This window comes from Eublepharis macularius, chromosome 4 (genome assembly GCF_028583425.1).
Source record: "Eublepharis macularius isolate TG4126 chromosome 4, MPM_Emac_v1.0, whole genome shotgun sequence".
Lineage (NCBI taxonomy): Eukaryota > Metazoa > Chordata > Lepidosauria > Squamata > Eublepharidae > Eublepharis > Eublepharis macularius.
Genome location: NC_072793.1, coordinates 57,287,292 through 57,315,235, shown reverse-complemented (window position 1 = coordinate 57,315,235; position 27,944 = coordinate 57,287,292). Strand labels below are relative to the sequence as shown.

The 27,944-nt window shown below is 38.8% G+C and overlaps 1 protein-coding gene across 1 annotated transcript; it reads right to left on the bottom strand.

The window, feature by feature from the left end:
• Positions 1 to 45: 45 nt before the first annotated feature.
• On the bottom strand, positions 46 to 27,714 carry SPDL1 (spindle apparatus coiled-coil protein 1). The gene is made up of 12 exons (XM_054977632.1): positions 27,655 to 27,714; positions 20,668 to 20,851; positions 18,194 to 18,370; positions 17,521 to 17,715; positions 16,879 to 17,028; positions 15,688 to 15,786; positions 13,814 to 13,924; positions 12,742 to 12,882; positions 8,622 to 8,728; positions 7,968 to 8,155; positions 5,211 to 5,487; positions 46 to 628 (listed from the first exon to the last, which is right to left on the bottom strand). The coding sequence occupies exons 2-12, from the start codon at positions 20,830 to 20,832 to the stop codon at positions 475 to 477; spliced, it is 1,764 nt and encodes a 587-aa protein (XP_054833607.1). The 5' UTR covers positions 20,833 to 20,851; positions 27,655 to 27,714; the 3' UTR covers positions 46 to 474.
• Positions 27,715 to 27,944: the final 230 nt, after the last annotated feature.

The following is a 27,944-nucleotide window of genomic DNA, read 5'->3' as shown; positions in this document are numbered from 1 at the left end:
AAGTACTAAACAAATCAGTCTAACCAAAGAGGCAGCAACTCTGGCTGTGGTGACCATTATCTAGGAGTTATTTCCCCCATAGTCAAACGATGCAAGTGTTTGGCTCCACTAGAAAGTCTTTCACAGACATGAGATGAGGATAAATATGACTTTTAAATGATCTCTGAAGCCCTTGTAACATCTGTGTTAATCAAATTACTGTTATGTTTATTTCTTCTTATAAATAGCTTTTGAGGAATGCTACAAAGTTAATAGATTGTTTCAACTGAAACAGTAGCTTTTGGGGAATTTCATCTGTGTTGCAGTTCTACTCAGCTAAAAACACCATTACAGATTTCTTAATACCTGTAGGACAGTCTATATAAGCAGAGTTTTCAAATGCAAGGCAATTAAGAACCAAGCCATATTTTCTATTCTTGTGCTTTGCCCTACAATCAAAACAGTAAGGCCCTGACACCACAAATATTTTCAAAATTACTGTTGAGCACACTGAGTTGCAGGAGCTTCTTTGGAAGACATACGGATTACAGGGTATGTTTTCTTTTGGCTTTTCTTCTCCTGTTTACTTGTATCTTCAGCTGCACCAGCATAATTTTCTTCTGTCTTTACTCCAAGTTCAGATGTCAACCTACAGGCAAAGCAACCACTCTAACTTCACTTTTAAATGAAATATTGTCACTTTTGATATTTTGTCAGCTACTCAAAACAAATTAGTCACCATGAAGTCACATTTCTAAGTTGACATAACTATAAGTGATTGCAATTGGTTTTTTAAATACCATTTATATAAGTCAAGCCATGCCAAAATGGGAAAAAGCACACACACACTTCAAAGTAATTAAACTCCTTTATGTATTAAAGATTTAATGTGAAAATGCTTAATTTTTATGATTTCCAGTAGATTTGCTAACAGCTTGATACAAGCAACTCATCGGAACTTTCAAGATTTGGCCAATATACCTGCACTCCTCTATCTCGGCAGGTGAAAATCTAGGCTAGTGGGCAAGATTTTACAAAGTTGAAAAGAAGTGGTGGGGCATTGTTTGGGTCTGGTGATATGCCACAAATTGACTAACAAATGTCAACAGACAAGCAAGTAGTTTATCAGCTAGTAACTTCTGTTGATTATTTGCACGTTATATATAATGTGCGCAAGTATAAGGAAGTTTTGCTACTGACTCCAATTTGGATTCCTAAGCATGAATTTTGTGCTGTTAAATTCCAAATAACATACAGGATAAACAAAAAGCTAGAATGCAGGGACAAGTTACAGGAATTCTGTTCTTATTCTACTGAAGTCATTGCAGCAAAGCAGGCCTCACTGTGCTCAAAAGAATGACGACGGGAGTCCCAGTCTATTACCCTCTCAAGATCCCTTTTTTCCAATTTGCCTCGTTCTGTAAGAAGCAGCAGCCGTGGGACTGAACTGCATTGCCCACCCAGTATATAGCTAATGTAATGTTCTCAGGCTCCCACAAATGTGCAACCAGCAATACGGGAACTCCTTCCAAATAATATGATCCTACACTACAGAATGAACATGATGTCTTTCACACCCAACATTCTTGAAGCGGGTTGCCGTATGTCTGCAAGAGATCCATACAAGAGGTCACATCGACACAAATGGATTACAGTATTCATTCATACTCCCTTGCCGCATGAGATAAAACCATTAGGGAAGCAGATCCCTTCCTGGTTGCACTTATGCAAGGGCTTCAGAAAATGATCAACTAAACCACATTTTCTGCTCCTCTCCAACGGAAAAATTAGAAGCATGAGAAAACACTGAAAAAACGGAAATATGATAAAATCTTTGTTGATCAACATTATTGGGTAATTGGAATTGCTGTTTAGCCAAAGAAACCAATTAACTAAGCTTTTACTGCAGTCATGGTCAGAACCCACTGCCTGCTCCTCCATTGCTCAGCAGAAACGGGCAGTGCTCATGGCGACAGTATGCCTCCTGCCACTATACCACCAGTCAGCTGTGCAGCAGATGGTAATTTAAAGGGCCAAGATACATGGGGTCCTGGTCCTTTAAAACTCCACCCACCACCCAGCTGATCAGCAGCATAGGGCAAGGAGCAAGAAGGACCAGTTAGGTCCCAGCTATGGGCGAGCACCACCTACTCAGCAGCAGTGTGAACAGGCACCACCCATAGCTGGGACCAGTGACTGACTCCATCACTGCTTAATTTAAAAATCTTCATTGTGAATATAGTAGACATCTCACTGAAAACACTGTGTATCTAATTTTATTCACAAAGAATAAACTATATTGCACAAAATACACTATGAAGAGTACAATGTTATATGCTTTAACTCAAGAACAAGATCTATTAATCTTTCCAAGATCTCACACATAGAAAGAGCATTACTAGCATCTGCTACCTGAGGTAATTTAAATTTGTCTGCTAATTGTATGCCTTGCTACTGAGCCTTTATCACAGAGTGATACTCACATCTCCTTACATTTTCCACTTATCTAAAAAAAAGTTACTACGAAGAGTCCCATTATTTAGTATGCATATGGAAATATGGCAAAAAGAGAGCTATAGCCAAGTGTGTGGTGAATTAAAGTCATATTATACATCCTGTCCATCTCGCTTTACACCTGCTTCTTTCCTTTATCACTTGGGACTTGTACCTGTCCAGTCCCTACTTCAAATATGTAATTCACATTTCCAGATAGTAGCTGTATCTGTAGTTTACCACCTTTGTATGCCCACATGTGTTCCTGGCCCTTTGCTTCCGGAGCCCCATGAAATATGTTGCCTGTTAAGCAAGGGTAGGGATTAGATTAACAGCTACTGATATTCCCAAAATATAATGATACTAAATGGAAAGCCATACTGTTCTGATCTGCAGCTCCTAGGAGAGGGGGAAGAGACGTATATGATGAAAAGTTGCTGGTTGCCTTAGCACAGCCTATTATATTACCCTCTGTCCAGCTCACACAGTGCTCTCCCACTCAGGCCAGCAAAGCATTTAAAAAGGAAAAGGGGGACAGACACAAACTCATAGGTATGAGAAATTATAGGAGTTTAATTGTAAAAGTTGATGTATGTAATACCATATAAAGACAATCAATTTCAATTTTTAATAGGCAAAATTTGTCAGTGCTATTCAAGTAACTTGTCCTACCACTCATTAGAAGCAGCATTTTTAATTTTAAACCTGGTTCTTGCAGGTCCAATATCTTCTAGCATAACCAACTCCATAATTCTGAAACACTATTATTGAGCCTTCATGTGCAAACATATAAATTCTGCCTCCTCAAAATTCTTCCTCCACAATGCATAAACAAGAAAATCTTCCTTTAAGAGAGTGTACAAGATGCTGTGGTGCGTAAGAATGCTTTAAGTACAAACTTCAGTGATATGTTAGAATACAGAAGCATTCTAAGTCCTTAAAAATATGGAATACTGACATGTAGGGTTCTCTGCTAATGGTACATGCAGATTTGCCACATGCTTGCAAGGGCAAACAACCCTGAATCCTGAAGAGTATCGACTCGACCATCAGTCCCCTCATTCTCCCCAAAACTACCATATCTTAGCCATCCTTTACCTTTTACCCCCTCTGTTGCACTCTGAACTGAGTTTCTTTCAGTATCATAAGCCAAACTACTTCCCATACAAATGTAACAGCTATATGACTTCACCATCAATTCCATCAACTCACCCTGCACCTACCTGCTTCAACTCTCTGAGCAGCTCCAGACCTTTATCTATAGCAGAGAGATTGCCCTAAAATGTATGATTCTAATTCCATTGTAGTAGTGCTATTTAGGAAGCACTGCTGGATTACACAATGTACTCACATTTCTATGATTTTCCCTGTAACGTTTAGGGATAAAAACTTCAATCTAAAAGCTTGCCAATACTCAATATACTTTAAAATATATAAAGTGCCCAGGACAATCAGGTGTTCATGCAACCAGTTTAAATAGATGCATTATTTTCTCTGGATGTATAGTAGTTGTTACAAGCGCCCAACTCCCAACTGAACACTAGCATCAGGATTACACTTTTCACTGGAAATCCAATAGCCATGTCTCAACCGTTAGTCCTAGCACTGTTCAGAAACTACAGCAAAAAGCTTTCACCTATCCAAAGAAAAACCATTCAAAGTAGCACAGCCTGAAAAAACATGGCTATTCCGTAATGTATTCCATGTCTAATGCATACTGGAAAAGGAAGGCCCAAAAAGTAGGCTTTTCACTGACTTAGTGAAATGGCTAATACCTGTGCACCAAATTTCCCAGCCTGATGTCCTATAGGGCAACCTCCACTTCGAACTCCTATTAACCACCTCCTTTTCTCTACAAAGCCATTTTGTCAACAGTCTCCCCATCATCAAAATCAGTTAAAAGGAAGCAACATTTCTACAAACACATGCACTGGCTTACGACTGAGTTATGCCCAAAATATGATTTATACCGCTATCCTTTCCACTGCTGGGGAAAAAACACAGCACTGAAGAAGTCTGAGCAGCTTGCCTTTGCCCGATCAAGGAAAGCTACTTAGTGCATCTGACCAGGTCAAACACTTAACGTTAATCAATCCCCTTCTCCAGGAGCTTTGGTTAGACAAACTTCTACTTTGAGAGAAGGGCATCCATTTTGAGATATTATGAAAATAGTGATTTAAAAATGTTTCTCTTCACTTCTCAAGTAAAAAAGGATTAATAATGTGCTTCACACAGAATATTTTAACAGTGGTTAAGAAAAATTTAGCCACCATGCTTCCCATCTAGCTCAACATTAGATCTGTCACCATATGCCACATGCACTTCCTATTCTAGTCTAGATGCATGTTTATTCTGAAAGCTCATTAAAAAATTATAGTCGAAATCTGATATCTGCGGCCCTGCAATGTATGCTACTTTAAAAACTGAGAAGAAAGCTCTCAATACATACCATGGCTAATACAAATGGCAAATACAGCATGAAGCACTACGGCCATTTAAATAATGAAAACACATCTTTCGCTCTGTCCATGATTTAAGAGTCCTTTGCATTCAGTTATTTTTTAATCTTTTTAAAAGATTTTGAAAATGTCAGAGTAGGCAGCTGGAACTGAGGGACTGCACTGCATGCAACACTGAGAAAGTAAATGAAGAAGTGGATAGCGTAGTTCATGCAGCGAAAGAAAAGAGATGCAGGTCTGTGCTGATGGCCTTGTGCATACATATTAGAAGACACTGACCTGGTAACAGGGAAAGATGCAGTATCATTCTTTTTTATACTTTTATTGTCAAATTCTTCCTCCTTGATTCTAACTCTCTTCTTCTCTGGATGATCATTTTTCTGGTGCAATGTTGAAGGTAGAACTACATTCATTGGTATAGTTTGAAGTGAGGGTTTCAGAGCAGCTTCACTCAGCTTTATCTCTTCCTTGGTTTGAGACAGCAAGGAAATAGTTTCATGTACAGAAACCATGTTTCCTGGAGCCTTCTTAAAATTGATGGGATTTTTCATTAACTCTAGTGCAGGATGAGAGGGGGAAAAGAACACAGAACAATTCTTTAGGCCAGATAAGTATAGCTGCTTAACTAATTAACCTTAGTGCATTAATTCAGATCCCTTAAGGAAGATACCATGTATTAACACCATGGAACTGAAACCCAGAAGAACCTGTCAGAGGCCTCACAGTGAACTTACATTCTCTCTTACATTTACCTAGAGCAAATGAAAGGCTTCAAGATGTTTCAACATTCCCAAGTCAGTAAAGCATTTCCGGTAATGTTTACATTACATGGCAAAGCGTTATCAGAAAAGTATCCCATTATGCTTTCCACGCACTATCATGAAGTGTCTCCATTGTTGATTATGCTCCAAACTTTCAAAAAGAAAAGGATAGTATAAAACAATTCTTTACAGTGCTAGCTGTTGAATTTGGGTTATGGAGCAATGATCACTTGTATTCTCTTTTAGGTCAACTTGCATTTCCATTGACAAAACATGAAAGCATGGGAAAGGAACAAAACATTCTATATGCAGTAACCAGTTACATTCCTATTAACTATATAATTGGCTATTGAACTCTTCCTTTGAAGGTGCTTACATGAACACATGCACAGATCTGCTATGCTGAGGCTTGCTTCATTAATACCAAAGCTGTTTTATAAACAGTTCTGTTTCTCTGCTACTGATTTTTAAGATAGACCCAAAGGACTGGAAAAAGGCTTGGAACAGTATGTTGATTATACATTAAGGTCAATACAGAAGGTCCTGATAGCAAATACATTTCATATTCTTGAACCATGATTTAGCACTTATATTTGAGACTGTACACAAATCCATTTACCACCACTGTCACAACCTTATCTGAAGAAGTGAGCTGTGACTCACGAAAGCTCATATCCTACCACAAATTTTGCTAGTCTTATAGGTGCTACTGGACTCTTGCTCTTTTCTACTGTCACCATCACCTTAGCTGACTTTATATAGATTCTGATCATGCAGGATACTTCTCCTGTTTCCAACAAGCTGTTTTCACAGATAAAATATCATTACTGATCCCATTTTTAAGCAACTAAGTTCACATTCACTGTGAGCATCCTTCAAGCTTCTAAATCTTATTTCCCTGCAAATCATACAAAACATAAAGGGGAACATCACCCAAGGATGTAATAAAAACCAATATTTGTGACTTAGTAAACAAAAAAGCAGAAAACAACATTGCCACCAATAGTTCAAGTGAATCTAAAGCAGAAAGAGCATGTCCCACAAAACCCCATAACAGAAAAGTAGGCATAGGTACAACAAGTAGCTGTTGCCAAAGTAGTATATAAACTATTGTTATGTTCAATATACATTTTATCACTGTTGGTTTGTGTAATAAGAAAGTCTATAAAATTAACAAAATATAACCTAACATAAGCTTTTGAGAGTTCACTTCATCAAACGCATGAACTGTACATCCATAGGCAGATACCTTTATATTTAAAGCTACAAATAGTTGTATCAGCCTATAGACATATAATCCGTGCATCAGATGAAGTGAACTCTGAATCTTGAAAGCTTGGGCATTTTAGTCTAAGGAGCCACTGTACTCCTGTTTAATTTTGCTGCAACAGACTAACATGGATCCTCTGGAATTTCTATATGATTACTAAGAAAGGAGAAGTGAACTTATTAAAAACGATAGGTTAATGAAAACATGTTTGTTAAAAACAGGCTTTCATAGCTGATTTGTATATCTGCCCACGTATCTTTTGGGTGCAACAGCTTACAAAGGCCTGCTCTGTACAAATTTTTTTTGCCTGCAATATTCCTGCAGTGAATCTGAATGGTACTTAAGTCATTTTCCTGTGCAAACTGCCCCAACTTTTTTTCCTATACCACAAAACTGCCATGCCAAAAGGCTGATTAAAAGAAGGCAATTGCAGTAGGGTTCACAGCTGATGGTGGGAAGGGGGAAAAAAACATCAGATAGCAGATCCACATCTTATCCCTTAAGCTTTAACAAAGTGTAATAAAGCAGACAGTGAAGGCAGTAAGGCAGTGAACATTCAATATTACCAAACTAGGCAATTTTCAGAGGCTTGTTATCTATAGCATTCCTTATTTCCCCGTTGTACCCCACATAACTGAAATGCTGTTAGCACTTGCCAACAAGGTAGTCAAGCAACAATAAGCCTAACATTCACAAAGAACAAGAAAAACATGTTAGAATGCTTCAGTTTATAGCATCCACATAAAAATTCAATAGCCTCACACCCAACACTATGCTTGACTGTAGGGAACCAAGTATTCTTAGTATGATGTGCTGTTACAGGCTTTCCAATAAGTCCAGAATTGGCATATCTGAATACAACATAGGCTAGAATGCCTTGTTACTCTCCAAGGATTGATCTTCTACATAAGAAGCCACATACTCATCTGGTTTCTTCCAGCTCAAGACACTCCCCAACACTTATAATTATGAATCCTATTCTAGTCAGGGAATTTAAATATTTACCTTCAGGTTCATACTTGATTCTCAATTCATCCAGGAGCACCCGCAAATTTATACTGTCACTTTGACAAGCCTCAAGCTGTCTTTCATTTGCAAAAAGCTTCCGCTCCATCTCCAAAACCCGCTGACTTTCAAACAAAGCTTTCATCCGCTGTAAAGACAATTCACTTCTCAAATTCTCTATCTCCTTACTGCCAAATAAAAAAGAAAATGTGAATGAGTGAGTACTGGAAGACTTAGAATCACATCAGAACTCAGCAGCTTTTTTACCTAAAAGACTGGCCTGAACTCACTGCTCAACTTTAGCATTTGTGAATAAATTCTTTTCTCTCTTAATACCCTGCCAGTGAATGTTAAGGTAGTATAATTAAAGGCCAGAATCAAAAACAGAAGTAGACTTCAACCAAGAGATAACACTTGACAATAGAAGCAGGGCCAGGTTTGAACAGTATGGTAATAGACTTGGGATGCTAAATTCATTTTGCCATCATCTGGATAAAAAATTATACTTCATTAATCTGGGGGGGGGGGGAATAAATATACCTCAAAATTAATCTGAAAAATAAAAAACTTGGGGGTACCACTAAATATCACATGAAATACAAAAGAGAAAAAATTACACTGAACATCCCTTTTAACACCACAATTAACACTTACTCAGAGTTCTCAAGCTTCATCTGGAGCAAACCTGTGCAACCGCCACCTCCAAATTCTGTGCGTTCAGAAGCGTTAAAGAGCATCAGTTCGTGTGAGTTTTCAGATACCTGGTGGAGAACAACAATAAACAGATGCCCATCGTTGGCCTCTAACCATTTTAGTTTTCCAAAGTTCAATGTTAAGTAATGACCAACTGTATAAATGAAAACAGGTAGTAAAAAGGTACATAAAATTTTTATCTCATTTAAATTCATGAAATGTTGCCATTACATTTTTCATGGTAAAAAACAAAAATGTGGGGTAAAGGTTAATTCATAATTACAACAGTCTTGGAGGGGAAAAATTATCAGCACCAAAAACAAATAAATGGCCTACATTTTAATAGCTGCCTAGGCATACAGAAATTGTCATTCGTTAGCCACAGCCACCTTCAAAATTGGACTCCATAAGAGAATGCAGTGGAACTGCACTGAAGTTCTCATCCAGCATATTCTGTTACTTCAGAATTCTTGGTGCAGTACTGGCAGAAGGATTGGCATGCCACACTGAAGTACAACGGTTTCATTTAAAGGGCCTTTTTGTAGACAACACTGCCTGGAACAGTTGCTGCAGATATTATCATGCAGGCTTCATCCGTCCACTGAGCATACCCCTCATGCGTTTTCTTGAGGTATAGCAGTGGAGATTTCCAGGTATTAGGAGTCTTCAAATATTAGACTTTTTCTGTATTGAGTAGCTGCGTAGCTTCAGTCCCAAGCTGGTAAGATTTCTTTGTATCACTAACACATTGTCTCATTGGTATTGATGATCTCTATAGATGTTTGCATTCTGGACACAGCCAGAGAGGAATCCCAGTCCCTTGAGCACTTCATATGGCTCCCTAAGGGGGGGAGGGGGTCTCCTCCAGTGAGGCTTGGTAATTTATTTTATTTATTTATTTCAAATTTCTATTCCTCCCTCCCCGCGAGCAGGCTCAGGGCGGATAACAACATATTAAAATACAAAATACAATAAAAACAACATATTAAAATTCCAGCCAACTTCCAACAGTATATGATGGTGTAAGTCTTCCCTGACTTCTAGAGGCTCCTTTGGGATGGGAAGTTGGATAGTCTACAAAATAAACTCAGACTCGAGCAACATGATTGATAGCTATGGTGGCACTGATTTATGATCTCCAACTCCTGCAGAATAAGCAGCCAGAGGCTGAGATCTAAGTCCTTGCCCAGTGCCTGGATGCCATGGTTGATTAGTTGAGAAATAGATGCCTGAAGCTGAATCCATCAAAAACAGAAGTCATATGGCTTGGACCCGTTCTTCCCTCACTTAATGGAGTCCAGCAGTACTGTCAGTGGTGGACTCTTCAGGATTTTGGGAGTGTGGCTGGATTCCACACTACCTATGGACAAGCAAGTGCCCATGGTGGCAAGGTCAATACTGTACCATCTCCACTGAGCTCACCAATATCCCCGTATTTGTCTTGGCCTGACCTTGCCACAGTGATTCGTGCTATGATCACCTCTCATCTAGACTACTGTAATTCACTCTACGTAGGGCTATCCTTGAAGGTGCTTTGGATGCTTTAATTAGTACAGAATGCAGCTTCCAGACTGCTGACTGGCACACCATGGTCAACGCATATTACTTTGATTTTGAAGCAGCTGCACTGGCTTCCAAATCAAATTCAAGGTGTTAGTTTTAACCTTTAAAGCCCTTAATGATCTGGGACCATCATACTTAGGGGACTGCCTCTCCTGGTATAACTCCCCACGTGCCCTATGGCCTACAACTCAGGGCCTGTTGGTAGTTTCTGGCTCCAGGGTTGTTCAACTGTCTTCAGCTAGAGGGAGTGCTTTTACGGTTGTGGCCCTCTCCCTCTGGAATGCATTAACAGAGGAGACTTGCTCTCTCTGGGAATTGGTGAAATTCCAGAGGGCCTGCAAAGCAGAGATGTTTCATCTGACATTTGGAGGCTGATTTAAATATTTTATTGGCTTGACTCCATATGATTTATTTATTATAGACAGTGGGTACGAATAGGATTTAGTGATGGTGTGGTTCTTTTTGATGTATGGGTTTTAATGTTTGCATTCCTATTTTAATATTGTATTACCAATTTTAACGTTCATATTTATATTAATAGTATTTTTGTGTGCATGCTGTAAATGCCTTAAGCACTAAATATGGTGAAGAGGTAGTATATAAGTTAAATAAATAAATAAAATGAAGGGGGTCCTGTGTGGAAAGTGAGCCTGAAATCTAGGATTCTAAAACGGCTGAACGTTGGTTCAGTTTGGTTCAACATACTAAGGGCTCACAGGCCCTAGCTGAGACATCCAGTTTCTGTTATTTAACAACACCTGCAAGCACTCTCTGAGTCTCAAGTAAATGGCTTTGAAGACCAGTCTTGGAGTTCTTTATCTCATCCTCCCTGTATATTCTCATCGCTGTAATGCCAATTAGTTGACGAACCCTGATTGGCTTCCAAGTTGCCTGGTGACCCACTGAGGGCTACAAAAGTTGGTCTTTCAGTATGCTTTATACCCTATCCTCTTTCTTCTTCATCTTGGCAAACATCCATGATGCACCAACTCAGCATGGAGAGGGCCTACATGCTACCAGATGGTTAAGACAAACATCCTTTGGATGTCAATCAGTGAAGTTCTTTAAAAGTTTTAGATAGATAGAATTTTAGTTAGCAACAGCTAGGTTATTTGTTTTTTGTACCTGCTGCCTGATTTCTTGTTGAGTGCTTAATGCTTTTACAAACAATCTTTAAAAACTAATAAAATATATTTTATTCAAGCAACGTTTGGATTATTGACTGAGCTGTGAATAGAACCCAAAGACAACCCCAGGGGGTTGGAGAGCCAGGGCCTCGGGGTGAAGGCAGAACTCTCAGCCCAAAATTCAAAAGGGTCAAGCCTCCTGCCTGACAGTCAGAGTGGCTGGGTTCAGTGCCTGAAGTAGGAGGCTGGGGGGCTTGGACCGACACAGGTCCACATACACCCCATTAGTGTACTCATCTGCTCAGGACAGACCTTAGCCGCCACCCCCACCCCCCAGGGTGTGGTGACTTCACCTTCTTCTGCTGCTGCATAGGAAGCAAGGACTTCCTTGGAGGGTATCAACGAAACTGGTGAGTTCAATGTCAAGGGACTGGCTGGTGACGAAGTGGGCTCAGATTTCCCTGGGGTCCAATTCTATGGGTGTCCCCTGAACAAGGTGCACCTAGTCACAATCCGTTGTTTCCAAGGGGGGGGGGAATCAAAGCTGACTCTCACAGCAGGAACACTCTGGAGCAAGGCTGCCATGGCCAAGGCACACTCCCAAATGCAAGCTCAACACACAGAAACCCCAAAAGAACTAAACTGAAGCCCACCATACCCAAAAGCCCCTGAACAAGCTGCCCAGCCACTCTCCAGAGTTTTCTATGGCAGAAGCTTCCAAGCTGGCTGCCAGGCAGAAACACACAGGGGCAAGGCAGCCACTGGCAAGCTCAGCCCAGAGAAAGCCCAACAGAACCAAACTGAAAGAAAGGAATGGAATGAAAATCCCCAGGAAAGAGGATCAACATCAAACAAGAGAATCATACCAAAGCAGCAAATTCCACCCAAACAAAACTGAAGCAAGGGACACTGTTGCAGCTTAGCCCAACTGAACCAGTATCACTTAACCAGTGTCACTCACAGAGACTAGGCAAACAAGGAGAGCTCTTGCACAAAGTGGCCACTCTCTCTCCGCTCCTTGCCTCACTCCCTCTCCCCTTCAGGAAAAAATGCAAAAGAAGCCCAGGACAGAGCCCGCCTGAGGCTGAAGCAACATTTTCCAAATATATCTAGATTTATCTGGGGGGTGTGAATCCAGGTTCCCAGATCAGATCCAAGATTCTCTGATTTGATTTAGGAAAGCCAGACTTAGCAAGAATGGTAAAAATCCAGCCTTTCCCCAAATCCTGGACCTGGATCGCACACTGCGAAAACTGATGTCAATTTGTGAGCTTTGAGACTAGTTTTAAGCCCTGGAAGACATCACTATTCCCTAAAGGGAAGAATGCAATACTATGTACTTTGCTAAATTAAGCTGGACACAAATAAGCTTTTGTTGTTCAAGCATATACCTTGGACTTCTCCAGCTGCTTCACTCTCAATATAAGTTCTTCTATTTCACCATTCTTTTGCTGAAGCATGTTCTGCAAACGTTCCAGCTGGTCATGCTCTCCCTGTGAACCCTTCATCCGCAGCAGTGTAGCCATCTGTAGCTACAAGTCAAATCAGATTTTGGGTTGTCACTTGTGCAAAGATCATTACAATCTACATTTACCCAACTGAAGTATTTAATATTCTACAAGATAACCAGGATCCAAGGACTCTCCAATCCTAAAGGTAGTTATAATTATCATTGCAGCCGAAAAGACATCTCAGAGTCATAAGCTATCAGTCAAGAGTTACAGTGATCAGCAGGGAAAGTCTTGGCCAGAGAAGACTGGTCAGATCCTTGGAAGGAACATGGCAGCACATTGGCACAAAAAGAAGGCATAATACAACAACACTAATAGCTACTCTCTGTCCCGGGTGTTCTTATGTAGCAGTGTGGGGTACAAATCTTATAAATAAAATAATATGATTATCTGAGAAATTTTGATCCTACTCTAGTTCTCCTGCTTTCTCTCTTTTTCTTACTGGTCTTATCGAATCTTTCCAACTTGTTTGCTAGCAAGGTATGCTTAGCTCCAACATTTTCCGGTATTTTTGTGTGACAAATGCTTGTTTGGGGAGGGGCCGTGGCTCAATGGAAGAACCTCTGTTTGGCATGCAAAAGGTCCTAGGTCCAATTGCTGGTGCCTCTAGTTAAAAGAAGCAGCTGATATGAAAGATCTCTGAGTTGAAAATACTTACAGAGATAAGACTAGTGGTCTGGTTCAGAATAAGGCAACTTCATGTTTACCACTTAATATTTTAGTGAAACTAATACACATTTACTAGCTTTCTCACTTCTTATTTCACAAGATTTAAGCAAGTTCTAGAAGTAAGGGCACCCAGAACCTCAAAACTCAAAAGATTATATTAATTAATGAAATGCTATTTGCATATAAGTAACAGAAATGTTAATAAGACTAACATAAACAGACTCTCAATTCATATCTGGTGCTAATTTGTCTTCTGCTCAAAGAAATTCTAGATTAATCATACCTTCATTCTTTGCAGATGTTCTCTATTGAAAGTATATTGTTTTTGTAGCAACTGATATTTTACTTTTGCACTGATCAGCTGACGCTCCATTTCTGCTCTCCTGTCCTCCACCTTTAATATAGTAAAGAATATAGTGAAAATGGTTGCATGTTTTATTGAAACTGCCTTTCCAGCCAGAACATACATAGTTACCCTCACATTATGAATCTGTTCTCCATTCACTTTAAGCTTCTATTTTGTGTGGCTATTATTAGTATTAGCAGCTGCTTTGCTGAGTAGTACCAAAACTACTGGCTTGCAGACAACTACTGGGTCCCAGAAAATGCACTGTGCTTTAAGTCCATCCCAGGCCAGTTAGTGATTAGAGGCTCCTACCAATGTGTCCCGGATAAATTAGTATTCTTAAAACCCATAAGATGTACTCCATCAGAAAAAAATGGATCCGGTATATCAAACTCATACATTTGCTAGGCTAGAGAAGTAAAATTTCCAGAAATTTTGAAACTATGGAAAAATTGAAATATATGCAACACTTGCTTACTTATGAAACAAACTTATTTTGCTACCTTAACATAAAATGCACCATTAAGAGTTTAGTTAGCATATAAATTGTACTAATTGGAATATTTATGAAAATATAAATGCCTTAGCTTCCTACAAGAAAAACTGCAAATATACTCAACACTTGAGAAGGAGATGCAAACTACTGTACAGTATGCTACTTTTGTTTTATTTTTTCCATTAATTTTTTCCATCTGAGAGACAGGAAAATTGTTGGAATTAGTAGTTTAAAAAAAAAGAAAGTATTATTTGGATAGAAAGACTCTCATATAGTCACAAAAGTTAGCATATTTTAATATTGAGTTAAACTAAGGAGATAAAGTATTCCTAATTTATTAATATATTATATTATAACACATCATAGTATGTCAATCACTGCCTAAATTATTCATCTTTAAACAATAAACATATCCTTGAATATATAGCACATGACTAAAGTATATACAGGAATTGTCATTACCTGATGTTGTACGTTATCTTACATAAATTTATTGATGCTATACATTTTAAGAAAGTGAAACTTTTTTTTCTTCTGGAATGCCGTTAAAGACATTTTAAGGAGGGGTTGTCAAATGCTTCCCACTTTTACTTGTGGATTTTTTTTAAAAAAGTCCAGAACCTTCTTATCTCTAGTTAGGGCCACTCATCCATGATGAACATGGGCCTACCCTTCAAACAAAGCACTATTCTTTCCTCTGTGTGTTATACTTAAGAATGCATTAGTAAGAGCTTGAAGGTGTTTGCAGACAGCAGTTCCTGAAAAATGAAGACAGAGAGCTGGATCTGGAGCTACCTCAAAGAAAAGGGACATCCTTGCCTTGCAGTTTTGGTGCTAAGCTGGTTAGCATTACCACTGCTGTACTATTTGTACTTACGTTAACTTCTTTTGATTAAAATCAGTTTGCTTTAAGACATACACTATTCCTTCAAGACATGTGGAAGCTTGATACACCAACTCTGTAGACCCAGTACTTAAGAACACCTCCATCTGCAACCACCTTAAGAGGCTCCAAGCTTCTCTAATATAGCAGCAATCCCTAACGTACCTCAATTAACAAAAGGCAGTGCAAATACAGTAGTGTGCTGCTTTAAGCCAATATTTTAATTGACATTTTAGCCACCTTGAACCAAGACGTAAGGTGTAGTATTTTAATAAATAATAAAACAGAGGTGTATAGACATTTCAAAGTAAATTTCAGAGCACTACAGTTCTGAAGCAACCATAAATAAGCGCTCTTCACAACAGGAAACAACTAAAATTCACAGTGAATTTGGTACAAATATTTTCTTTCAGCTTCAATAAAAATCAGTACCTCAGCAAATAAAGAATTTCCTTTACTGGTTGGATCCAATGCCTGTTGCAGTGCATGATCTAATTGAGCCTCAAGGTCCCTATTCACCTCACGAAGTTTCTAGATGTGAAAACAATCATATATTAGATGCAGTCACATTTTCACAGGTAAGTACATCAGTATTTTAACACTGTGTAATCCATATTCAATTGGCTTTGCTTTCAGTTTCTTCATTCCACAATTCTGTTTTTCAGTCACCAATGCAACATATCCACCATTAAGATCATACGTGGAAAAAACACAGAACCTCCCAGTTTTCATTGAGCGGAGTAGGAGGTCAACCACAATTCAAGCTGGGAATCTAAGAGAGCTGGCAAAGGATTCTAGCCCTTATTTTTATTATTTAAAATATTTATTAGCCACCCTTCCTCCAAAGGTGCTCAAGGTGGCTTACAAAATAAAATATAAACATAAATATATGTTTATTATATAATATATAAACATATATATTATATGTTTGTAATCAATTACTATTCTCTTCTGTTACAAGCCTGCTTCAGTTTCCTATGCTACTGACAACAAAGACTACATGAGTTTATCTGACAGGTTGTACCAACTGCTGGGTTCCCCTGCAACTTGCTTCCAGAAGCTATTGCTCAGATGCTACAAAGTGGGTTCTGAAGGAGTATCCAATCAAGTAGTAAGGTAGTTGTTGTAGATTGTCCGGGCTGTACGGCCGTGGTCTTGGCATTGTAGTTCCTGACGTTTCGCCAGCAGCTGTGCCTGGCATCTTCAGAGGTGTAGCACCGAAAGACAGAGATCTCTGAGATCTCAAAGAGATCTATGTCTTTCGGTGCTACAATGCCAAGACCACGGCCGTACAGCCCGGAAAATCTACAACAACTAACGTTCTCTGGCCGTGAAAGCCTTCAACAATATAGGTAGTAAGGTAGTTTCAGGTCCAGCGAACATCTCAGTTTACTTTAGTCCAAATATTCCAGTTTGTGCCAGAGAATGCTGCAGCATTAACAATACAATTCTATGCTGCTACTCCAATATAAGTCCACTGAAATCAATCGGATTTAACTCTGCAAAGGACTATACTGAAAATCAGTTACAAGCATAAAATAATAAAGTTCTATTATTTTAAGATGAAGGTTATAGCATTATATTCATCTGTCACACCTTTCAGCAGTAAGCATTATACATCACCTCTAATGCATTACAGTAAGAAACAAGATCTTTTTCTTTATCTTCTCTCTCTTCTTCAAGACGTGAGACACGATTACTCAGATTGCTGTTTACAAGTTCTAGTTGCTCTTTGCTGTACTGCAATTCATGTATTTTCTCCTCAAGTTCTCCCTGTTGCAAAATTTTGAACTAAGTTAGTACTTCCGTACACCAAGAAGTTCTATCCTCAGACCCGCTACTGTGCCTAAATTATCTGTACTTCATTTTTCTTGCAAGACTGACTCTCAAGATAATTTCACTGTAAAGCTACAAGGTCAGATAGTCGGAACACATAGGGCATACTAGTTGTCGATATAGGCTAGGTTCCAGGGAGAAGGAGATGCATGGGGATGGTTGCAAGGTCAACTCATAGGGTCAGACTTTTAAGTGAACACATCAAAACACATACACACATACAAACAAAAACACACAGACTGAAACTCAACATAGAGTTAGGTTTGGCATTTAGGTTATATTACTTTCAATGCTTCTCAAGCGCTTGCAGAATTACAATGTGACCCAGTTTTTGCAATAGAAAGCTGGCTTCTCTAGATGTAGCTTACCTACAGACATACATCATTCCAAACTGATTAATTATTTTATCCATACTAATTTTCTGCATACCTTTGTGTTTTCAAGTGCTATTAGCTCAACTTGCAGATTGAACACTTCTGAAGACATGGTTTCATGCACACGGTCTGACATCACACGCAGTTCTTCTGATTTAGAAGCAATGACTTCTTTAAGATGGTCCACTTTGTGCTTCAGCTGTTTTTCACTAAGAAGACTTTCATCTAGCTCGGATTTCATTTTTTCCACCTTAGAAACAATACATACGTTATGCAGAGAATGTAGCACCTTGCATTTTAATCGCCAAAACACATCTCTCTGCAATTGGAAGTAACATTCCATTTAGCTCCAAAACCCCATTAATATACGCTAACAGAAGATAGACCAGACCCTCCACCCATTCTCTTTTCCCAACTCAACCACTTATGAATTAAGAGCTGATTTTTTAAAAATGTAGAAAATAGTTGTATGTGCCATTTGAAAAGATATATTGTTTAGTATACAAAACCACCAAGAAAAACTTCAATTACACTGTCATTCTACTCCATACTGTCTAATCAAGCTTAACAACCAGCTGAGTTATCATTTAGCAAGAAAAAGCTATTCTACTAATTCAAAAAAAGCTTTGAATTGTGTCTAGAACATTTTAAAGAATATATAGAAAGTAATTATTTGTTGCAGGCATAACAGATAATGTGTATTTCACACATATTAGTATACCCCAAACCTTATTCTTAAGTTCGTTTATTTCTTGTCCATACAGCCTTTCTAGTTGTTCACGCAGTGTATCTAGCTGTATATTTTGTTGTTGCTTCAGAGTATCATATTCAGCATTTAGACTTCCCAGTATTCTATTCTTTAGTTCTACTTCTCTTTGGAGAGTATATTTTTCTTGTTCAAACTTCTGAAAAACAAATTTTATACTTTAAAGTAAACTACAATCCATGACGCAATGAGACTAGATCTGTATGCACACTGATTCTTTCAACTTTCTCTCAATATTGCACACACATAAAACAAACATATGACATTATTTTAAAATTCACTTGACTTCAAACATTACTTGCAATAAAGACTAGAGTATTTTAAGAATAACAAGTCTCAGTAAATATGCACAAAAAAGGCCAACTGTGTCAGTCCTAGAAAGATAAGAAAGGGATCTACACACACTGGAGTCCTCTAACACAACTTCTTATAGCCAGCATCCTCAAACAGCAGTCAAAGGACAGGAGATTCACTAGAGTGACATTCTGTATGATACATGGGGAAAGTTCCTTGTCCAACTGTGAACTTAAATTACTTTTTAATTGGGACTAAGATCCAAGGAGGTCTGCATGTTCCATCAATATTTTCTGTATTTAGATAATAAGAAACTTTGAAGGAGTTATAAATGTTATCTATAAGGCATAGCAAGTTAATCCCATGTAAATATATCATAGAACTATAAAATCTTCTGCACACAGGGTGTGTATTAGGAGTATGGAAATAATCTTTTCACCACAGCTACACAATGTATAAGTATGCCTTTCAGAATGGAGTAACAAGAGCTAAGAAAGGCAAACTTCACCTTCAGTGTAGACTGCAAACATTTAGCTTTGAACCTTGACCACCTAATTTGGGTCAGATTCCACAAGCATTCAGGATGCCTGAAAGCATTTCATGTCTACTTAACACTGCTTTACAAGTACACAGAAAAATGTCACACAAAATTATGCCTTTGTAAATGAGTTCATAGGTACCTGCACTATGGAATCAGGACATATATCTATCCCCAACTGAACAATGTGTGAAGCAGCCATAAGAGCATTAAGAAGTTCATCATATGCTTGATGACCAAGAAAAGGAAAGCCATACTGAGCAGAAGAAATGTTAATCAAGACAGAGAAGCCAAGTGGAGTGAAATTAGGGCTAAGTGATTATGTGAAAAAAAACACAATACAGTCTGTTTCCAAGTTGAGATGTGCATGAACACATACATATTCCAGCAACTGTCACTATAGCAATTACTATGACTATTCAATTCCCAAGACAACTTTTACAGCTATCCAGCATGTCAACATAAAAGAAAACTCAGACTTACACAAATCAGCATCAATATATCTAACTAGCAACGAAGCCCATTGTGGGGGGAAAATATAACGGGCTCTAGAAAGGGGAGGGCGGGCATTTGCTCCTCCTCCGTCACGGATTCCAGCTGGTGAAGGAGGGGGGTGGACATTGTCATCTTCTCCATTCCTGATCTGCCTGATCTTGGCCATGTGAAGGAGTGGTGGGCTTTGCTACTTGTTCCATGCCTGATACATGCCGCGTAAAGGGGGGGTCATTGCTTCCTGTTCTGCTCCTGACTACGGCTGGGTGAAGGGGGGGGGGGGGCAGGCATTGCTGTTGCCATCTTCCTTCAGCAAGTGAAGACTGTTTTTGTTTCATTTGGTGTTCTCAGTGATTCCTCCCTCCTGTTTTAATTGTTGTTTTAATGTCTTTGTATGAATTTTACCTCTGTTTTAATAATGTGGGGTTTTTTTAATGGTTTTTAAAATGTGATTTTATTAAGTATTCTTTAATTTGTTAGCTGCTTTGGCACTTGTGAGGACAGAAAGGCGGAATCTAAATTTTTTTTAAATAAAATTTTAAAAAATAGAATACTATAAAGTATCGGGGCGATTTCCTTTTTTCAGTTCAGATTGTTGAGGGAGTCATAGGGAATTGCTAGGGTTCCTGCTCCATTATCTTCAAAGTTGTCAGAACCTATAAAAGGCCTGAGAGGGTGGAGAGCTGTAGGGGAATGAATGCCTTACAATGTGTGTCTTCACTATTCTTTCCCAAATCTTCATCTCCACTTCTGGTTCACCTTGCTCAAACCTCAATCATAGCAATCATGTTACAGTGCCGAAATGCCAAGGATTATGGTGAGGCATGTAAGAAGCTCAGAGTCCAAGAGTTCAGCAGTGTCATACTAAATTGGAGGGGAGGGAGGAACATCCTAATTATTTTCCCCACCTACCTCCTTCTTCATTGAGATTCATTCACCTTTTAAACACTACTTTATAACTGAATACTATTAAATTGCTAACTGTTTAGGCTAAAGGGCCAAACACATACATTTGATGTCTTATGTAATACATGTGCTATTCATGCTTCCACAAATAAGGTGGAATCAGCCTAGATTAGAGCATCTTCCTACAACTAGCCTTTAAAGTTTACCTCTGTCATGGTGACCATTTCATTTTGCAGTTCATCTAGCCGATTCTGCAACACATTCTGTCCTTCCATCAGTTCTAAACCATATTGTGCTGCCTTTCTTCTTTCCTCTTCAGCCTCTTTCAACTGGCTACGGAGACGTGATATTATCTCTTCACTGGACTCCATTTCTTTTATCCCTTAAAATCTGTAAATGATAAAAATAAAATAAAGTCTGTTGTATCCTAAGATCATCAAATGAGCTTCCATGGCAGAGTGGCAACTCAAAGCCAGGTCTCCCAGATCTGAAACTCTAAACACTATACTACTCCGGCTTTTGTGGGGTGGCTATTATTGAACAGTAGCAAGCAGTCAGGCCTGGGTGAGTTATTGCAAGTTGCACAGTAGCAAATCACCCAGTATTTGTTAGTGGACTTGGCCCCAATGAATCCTCCCTTAAAGACCAAAATAATCCTAGAAAGGGCCCTGCCTTTTACTGAAAGTAACTCAGGCCTGAAGACTGGCAATTCTGTTGTAGTTGCCCAGCAATGACCACTGAGGGCATCTATTTATTAAAGCTACAGGTGCTGCCTATGTTATTGAGGAGGTTAATCCCCAATGTATTTTTTTAGATTCCAACTTTTCTGCAAACTTGAGGTTGTTTTTATGTTTATAGAAAAGCCTGTTTTGTTCATGGCTCCATTTTCTGCATTTAAGTAGTCATACATTTGAACATGTTGAGAACTAGATATGTTGATATATTTTGTACAAGCAGGGTTCAGAAAAGTGGTAGGTAATATTGATCACTATGTCTCTTTACCAGCTGGCTCTACAGGTGGCCCCACCAAGGCTATATTTGCAGAGTTTGTTGATATAACTGCTGCCTTTGACTCAGTAGATCAGAACTAACTATGGGCAAAAGTAGCAGGTATTAATACGAACAAACATCTATTGTTCCTGATTTGGGAATTTCATTCTAATATATTTGCTAGAGTTAAGATAGGCCCTTCAGATTCCATAACAGAGGAGATGCCGATTACTTGGGGAGTTAAATGGGGATGTGTATGGGCCACTTTTCTCTTTATTCAGGCCCTGAGTTCTTTTCACAATCCTTGGGGGGTTAGAAAGTATTGACTCTCCTATATGCAGATGACATGCATAAGTTGGTGTCCTTAACTTACATCAGTTTAAGGATATTATCCAAACTGGGCAATTTCTGTAAGGGTGAGGCCATAAACATCAACTTTGCCAAGACTAAAGTAAAGATCTGTTGGAACGGACCTCAAAGATTTAAATGGTCAAAGATAGCAATCCCATTGAACAATACAGAACCTTTAAATATCTTGAGGTGACATTTAATGAAACCTTCTCATCGAAAGCACACATGGCGCCATCTTAAAATTTTACAGCTTGAAAAGAAGATTTTTAGTTAAGCCAGCCTTGAAACTGTGTCAGTGTAAGGCCATCCCTTTCAGGGTGTTCCCCTGCCCAGTTTCAATATACAAGGCTGGATCTTTAAGACTGACGCTGCATTGAACAGAAGTACAATTCTCTGTTCCAAATTTTCTCGCTGATTCAAGCTGCTCCAAAAGGACCATAAAAAAGCCTCTTATCTGATCAAAATAACCTTTCCTAGTCTTAGAATGGCTTTAACCTACCTGCCGTTTCAAACCATGCCTTCAGTCATTCTAGATGGTCGTTATACACCAATACCAATTGCTGCCCTTCTATGTATTTGTAGAGCTTCCTTCACACTACATTTTTTGCTTCTCTTTGTATATAGAGCCTAGAAATAAATTTCTTGCAGAAATCTTAAAAATTATTGAGTCTTCTCTTGTGGTGGAGAAATTAACTTTCCTTCTTTCCCATTTGGATCTGTACATCTCTTATAAAGTAGCACAGGCAGCTAAGAAAATCCGGGCTCAAGCTGTGCTTAATGACCAAGACTCCTTCACCTGTGTATAAAGGAGCTATGTGCATAATGAAAGTGCTATGTGTTTTAATGTACTTTTATGTGCTTTTAGTATTATGTGCTTTTAGTATTATAATTTTGTCATTTGTTGGCCTCTATTCATGTTTTACTTATGTGTTTTATTGCTTAATTGGCCTTTGGCCACATGCAATTTTTTTCTGTTTCTGACAAAATGGTTAAAACATCAATTATAGCCCATTCTTAATTATTCCTGAGCTCTTGGACAAGTTTGACTTTAGCAGCCACTAAGCAGTCACTTAGCAACTTCCTACAACAGGAAGAGCTGAAGACAAATCAGAAGCTTTGCCTTGATCTCTGCATAAGAGCAGGACAACAGGGCAAATCTTAAAGTACCTCTCAGTAGCAAATGATAATTTAATATAATAATAACATAACTTTGTAAACTGCTCTGAGTGGGTGTTAAGTTGTCCTGAAGGGCGGTATATAAATCGAAAGTTAGTATTATTATTTATTAACACCTTTGAGAGACAGTGCTTGAAACATTAAAACAAATAACTCCCCAAGAAAGGTAAATATAGCAAGCTTTCAGGCAAGTATTTCTTTCAAGTTTAACCATGAGGCAACAGAAAAGGAAAAAAAGACCACTGGCATTTTTTCTCAACAGTGCTATCAGTTTTTCACAGTGATTTGCTAAAAATATGAATAATTTTGCAATTTCAGATATTACAGTAATCCAAGATTTTTTAAACTTCATCTTCAAGAATTTAAATTGGTTCCTTAGAATGTTTCTGGGCCTCAAACAACAGTGAGAATTCTCAAATACTTGACTGAAAAGAGGCATTGACAGTATAACAAAAAGAACGTAAGAATCTCTAAAACCGTGTACTATTTTCAGATTATAAAATTTTCTTATGAACCCACATTTTTACCCAACAAGACAGGTTAGACAAAACTTTGGCTATAGAAATTTGGCTCTGGAAATTCTAACTACAGCACATACAAACCTCTTATCAAATAGGTTTGGGATCTAGTAAACTACACAACAACTTGCACAGCCGAACATTATCCTCAGCTGTCAAAAAATATGCTTAGAGGTTCCACAAGAATCTATAACCCACTTGCCTACTGGAACAGAATGCACAGTTTTTAAAGAATCTTTACAGAAGTACTACATATATATATCAATGCATTAATTGTCAACCTGTGGTAATACAGATATGGTTCACATGCTTTTAATTTTATAATGTGTGTATTATGAGTTCTGTATAGTCTGAAATTTGAGATTTACAAACACTAAAATGAAGAAATCAACTGACTGGAACTGAATTAGTAACTGAAGAGAATATATGTGCCTTTATCCTCTTTCACCTGATTAGATAAGATAGCTTTACAGTACAATCCTAAAATTGTACTAAAGAAAAGTTATTTATATTCATAGAAAAATCAAGAACTTTACTGCTTTATTTAACAACTGAATATAGCCAAAGTAACTACAAGCTTGAGATGGAAAAATGCTGAAAGTGGAGATAAAAAGATTCTGTTATAGACATCTACTACACATTAACAGCTATTTTACAGCATAAAGGCCTGAACACTATAAAACTCCCATCCTATATTTTGTAGCAGAGAAAAAAAATAATTACTAGCAACTCACCTTCAAGGCCATTCCATCTTACATCTTTCACAGACATCAAAATTCATGCTGCCATTTAACTAATAAGCCATTTGCCTGTTTCTGCTGTGAGTCCTTCAGCTTGTTCCATCACCCTTACTGCCGCCTCCCAGAATAGGTAAAAATCACATGGCAAGACAATTGAAATGCAAATCCTTTTCAAATCTCTTTAAGGCAGCTGTTCACTATTTCCATGGCTGCCAATCCTGTAAGGCTGTCAAAGAACAGTAGCTCTCTGTTACCAAGGCCAGCATCATTCTAGCCTCTCTTTCACTTCAAGCTACAGTAATAATTAGGCAAGTTTTCTCCAATACTATTTTTCCTCACTCAGCTTGAATGAATTCTAGGGCCTTGTATATTCGTTCCTTGATCATTTTGTGTCTTAACTACTCAAAGTAAAATTTAGAATTAAAAAATCCTAGCAGTAATTATACCATCAAAATATCCTGACTCAATTAGTCCAGCAGATAATTACCCAGGCTGGGGACCTCTCAAAGACCACAGTAACTGATTTTCACCTTTAGAAGGCCTATTATATTGATTAGCAGTGAGGTATAAAGTACCCCACGTAAACCACAGGCAACATTTTTTTGAAAATTACTCCCGTCTGGAAGCAAATGACCCACTCCAGCACTCTTCAACAACAGCCCTGCTAAAGTGTATTAAATATCCTAATATGGATGTTATCAGGGTAGGTACAGTGACAAGATGTTCTTTTGTTCAGGAAAGGCCAAAGCTAGAGAAAGGCACTTCTGACCACTGCTGCCTCCTCCTTATCCAACAAGAGGTCTTTGTCTAGCAACGCCCCCAGGAACCTGCTCCTTTTGAGGGAGTGCAACTGCATCTAAAACAGGAGACAGCTCTACTCCTGAACCATTCCTTCCTCCCACTGGTAACACCTCGATTTTTTCAAGATTACATTTCTGCTTATGAGCCCACACTCATTCCAAAACTGCTTCTAGGCATTGGTTTACAATTTCCACAGCCTCTCTTCAAACTGCTGGAGGAATAAGATAGAGCCAAGTGCAATCCACTCATTGTTGACAACTGAGCCCAGATCTCCAAATGACCTCTCTAATTGATCTCATGGAGATGTTAAAAAGTGAGGGGGATGAGATGGACCCTTATGAGACTGTCTGAAGTCTACCTTCCAGGTAAGACTGAAACCACTGTAGAATGGTACCTCCTAACCCTAAAAGGTGGTCAAGAAGGATATCATGATCATATCCATTTCAACATATCACCATTTCTTATGTATGAGTGACTCATGAGGATTTCAGAGGGGTATTGGTAATAGAACCAGTTTCATTGAAAACCTAAATTCCCAGTTCCTCCCTGACAATTCTTGTTGGCAGGAGATAAAATCTAACACTCATTAACAACTACAGGCTTCACTATCCCCTGTAGAGGAGACAGGAAGTTAGGTTAAATCAAAAAGAGTCCAGTAGCACCTTTAAGACTAACCAATTTTATTGTAGCATAAGCTTTCGAGAATCAAGTTCTCTTCATCAGATGCCTGATCAAAACTGGATCAAAACCCAGTTTTGATCAGGCATCTGATGAAGAGAACTTGATTCTCGAAAGCTTATGCTACAATAAAATTGGTTAGTCTTAAAGGTGCCACTGGACTCTTTTTGATTTTGCTACTACAGACTAACACGGCTAACTCCTCAGGAAGTTAGGTTGGCAGCTAGAAATTGAAGTATAAAGATACATGGTTAGGGACTTCATCAGAGATCATCATTTTATAAGTCATCAAAGCCTCCACCAGTCCTGCAATGCTTCCAGACCAGCAAATGGCTAGAGCTACAGTTTGACCTTTCTGTATGTGCGAAAAACAACCCTTCTCATCAGCAATTGAAGAAACTCATGTAGCAGGAACAAGACCGCTGCTCAATTCACGAGCAATCTCCAAGAGACACTATAGAGTATTCTCATTTTCCAAAACGTGCTTCTAGTCCTTAAAGATATCTTTCTCTTCTATATCCAATGTATCTAGAAATGAAATCACATGAACTACTATCATTTTAAGCAAAGCAGAAAAAACTCTGATTGCAGTTATTCCATAAAATACAACATCATTTACGAGTAGCAAAAAACCCACAAAACAAAGATTATGCCTTACCTGGATGAAAGGACATCAGAAATGTAAATTGCACTTATTGCCGGGGAGCTATATTAAAGAAAACTTGCCATAGGCCTTCTTCTGTTCCTAGTAAAAAAATCACCAGCAGCACAAGAAATTCCATCTTGATGAACAAGGACAGACATACAGTCCTTCTTAACCAGTGTAGTTAGTATTGGACTAGGATCTGGGAGACCAAGGTTCAAATCCCCACCCTACCATGAAAACTCACTGGGTAACGAACGTTGGGCCAATCACTCTCAGGTTAACCTACCTCGCAGGATAGTTTCATGAGGATAAAATGGAGGAGGGGATAACAGTGTTGTAAGCTGTTTGGATTTCCACTGGTGAGAAAAGTAGAGTATAAATATCTAAGTAAAAATAATTAATTAAACCAACCATAGCAGTGAGAAAGTTTGCTACAGGATCATTATACTCAGTGCTTGTTTAGAGAGCAAGCCTACTCTTGCTGGAGTCATGTCTCAGTGTTATAGGAGCTGCTTTACATGCAGAAGATCCTAAATTTAATCACCAGCACCTCAAGTCTGAAAAATCAGGATGCAGGTGATTTGAAAGATCTTTACCTAAGACCCCAGAAAGCTGCTGTCAGTCAGAGCAGACAATATTGACCTTGAAAGACCAATGGTTTGACTCAGTATATACAAGGCAGTGATGTGTAACAAAATGCAGAAACATGCTCTCTGAGAGTATCAGGCATGTTGATAAACATACAAATGAAAACAATAGGACAATTGACTGATGAGCTTTAAAAGACATACTGGACAAATCTTCTGCAAGCAGGCTGGGGAAAATAAAAAGTAGTATTAAATCAGTAAGAACTTTTAAGGAGCATAGATTCTACAGACTACACAAAAAAGGACAGAACAACTACGATGAACACACTGTCAAGTGAGCAGTCAAATACTGTCAACCATCTACTATATGGCCCAGTGAAATACTATCATGGATGCAAAGACACACAAACACCCTCCTTGAGAAGTACAAGTTCTTCCCCTTAGAAACCAAGAACTATGGGGGCGGGGCTGTCAGAACAAGCCTAAACAACAGAGCACAAGCAGCCATAGGGGTGTTACTGAGCCCCAGCCCAATCAGGTCTACTCGGAGGTAAGCACCTTTTTCTTTAATGGCGCCCGCTCCCCGGAAAATGTTCTTAGGACTGCAGCCTTGACACCCAAGGGAAAAACGAAAGCTTCAAAAACGCAAAAGGGGAGGAAGAGAAGAAACCGAAGAACAAACGGCAGCGACTTAACAGCCACTCACTTTTCACCCTCAGCGCCACCCGTGGGATCTACAGAACCGAGCAGACGCCTCTCCCCTTCGGATACTTTCGTTTAAATTTCGTCCCCAAGCCCGCGCGGGACGTCCTAAATCTCGCGATACGAATACTTCCTTACGGGATATTCGCGTTCAGCTCCAGATATAGGCGCTGAGGACTGTGCTAGGTTTCGCGCTTTCCAAGGTTTGCGTGGCGCATGCGCTGCAATAGCAATGCGGGGGAAGGGGGGGGCGTTTTCTGTTTGCGCCTGTGGGGTTTTCCCCCTGCAAAGGGA

What these genes read in the sequence shown, in the direction of transcription:
- SPDL1 (XM_054977632.1), bottom strand. Translation starts at nt 20,832, where the DNA reads ATGGAGTCCAGTGAAGAGATAATATCACGTCTCCGTAGCCAGTTGAAA. An exon ending in CTTACTGTAATGCATTAGAG is followed by an intron (nt 15,787 to 16,878) that starts GTGATGTATAAT and finishes TTTCACATCTAG; the next exon opens with AAACTTCGTGAGGTGAATAG. An exon ending in GAAATTCTTTATTTGCTGAG is followed by an intron (nt 13,925 to 15,687) that starts GTACTGATTTTT and finishes ACTATATTAAAG; the next exon opens with GTGGAGGACAGGAGAGCAGA.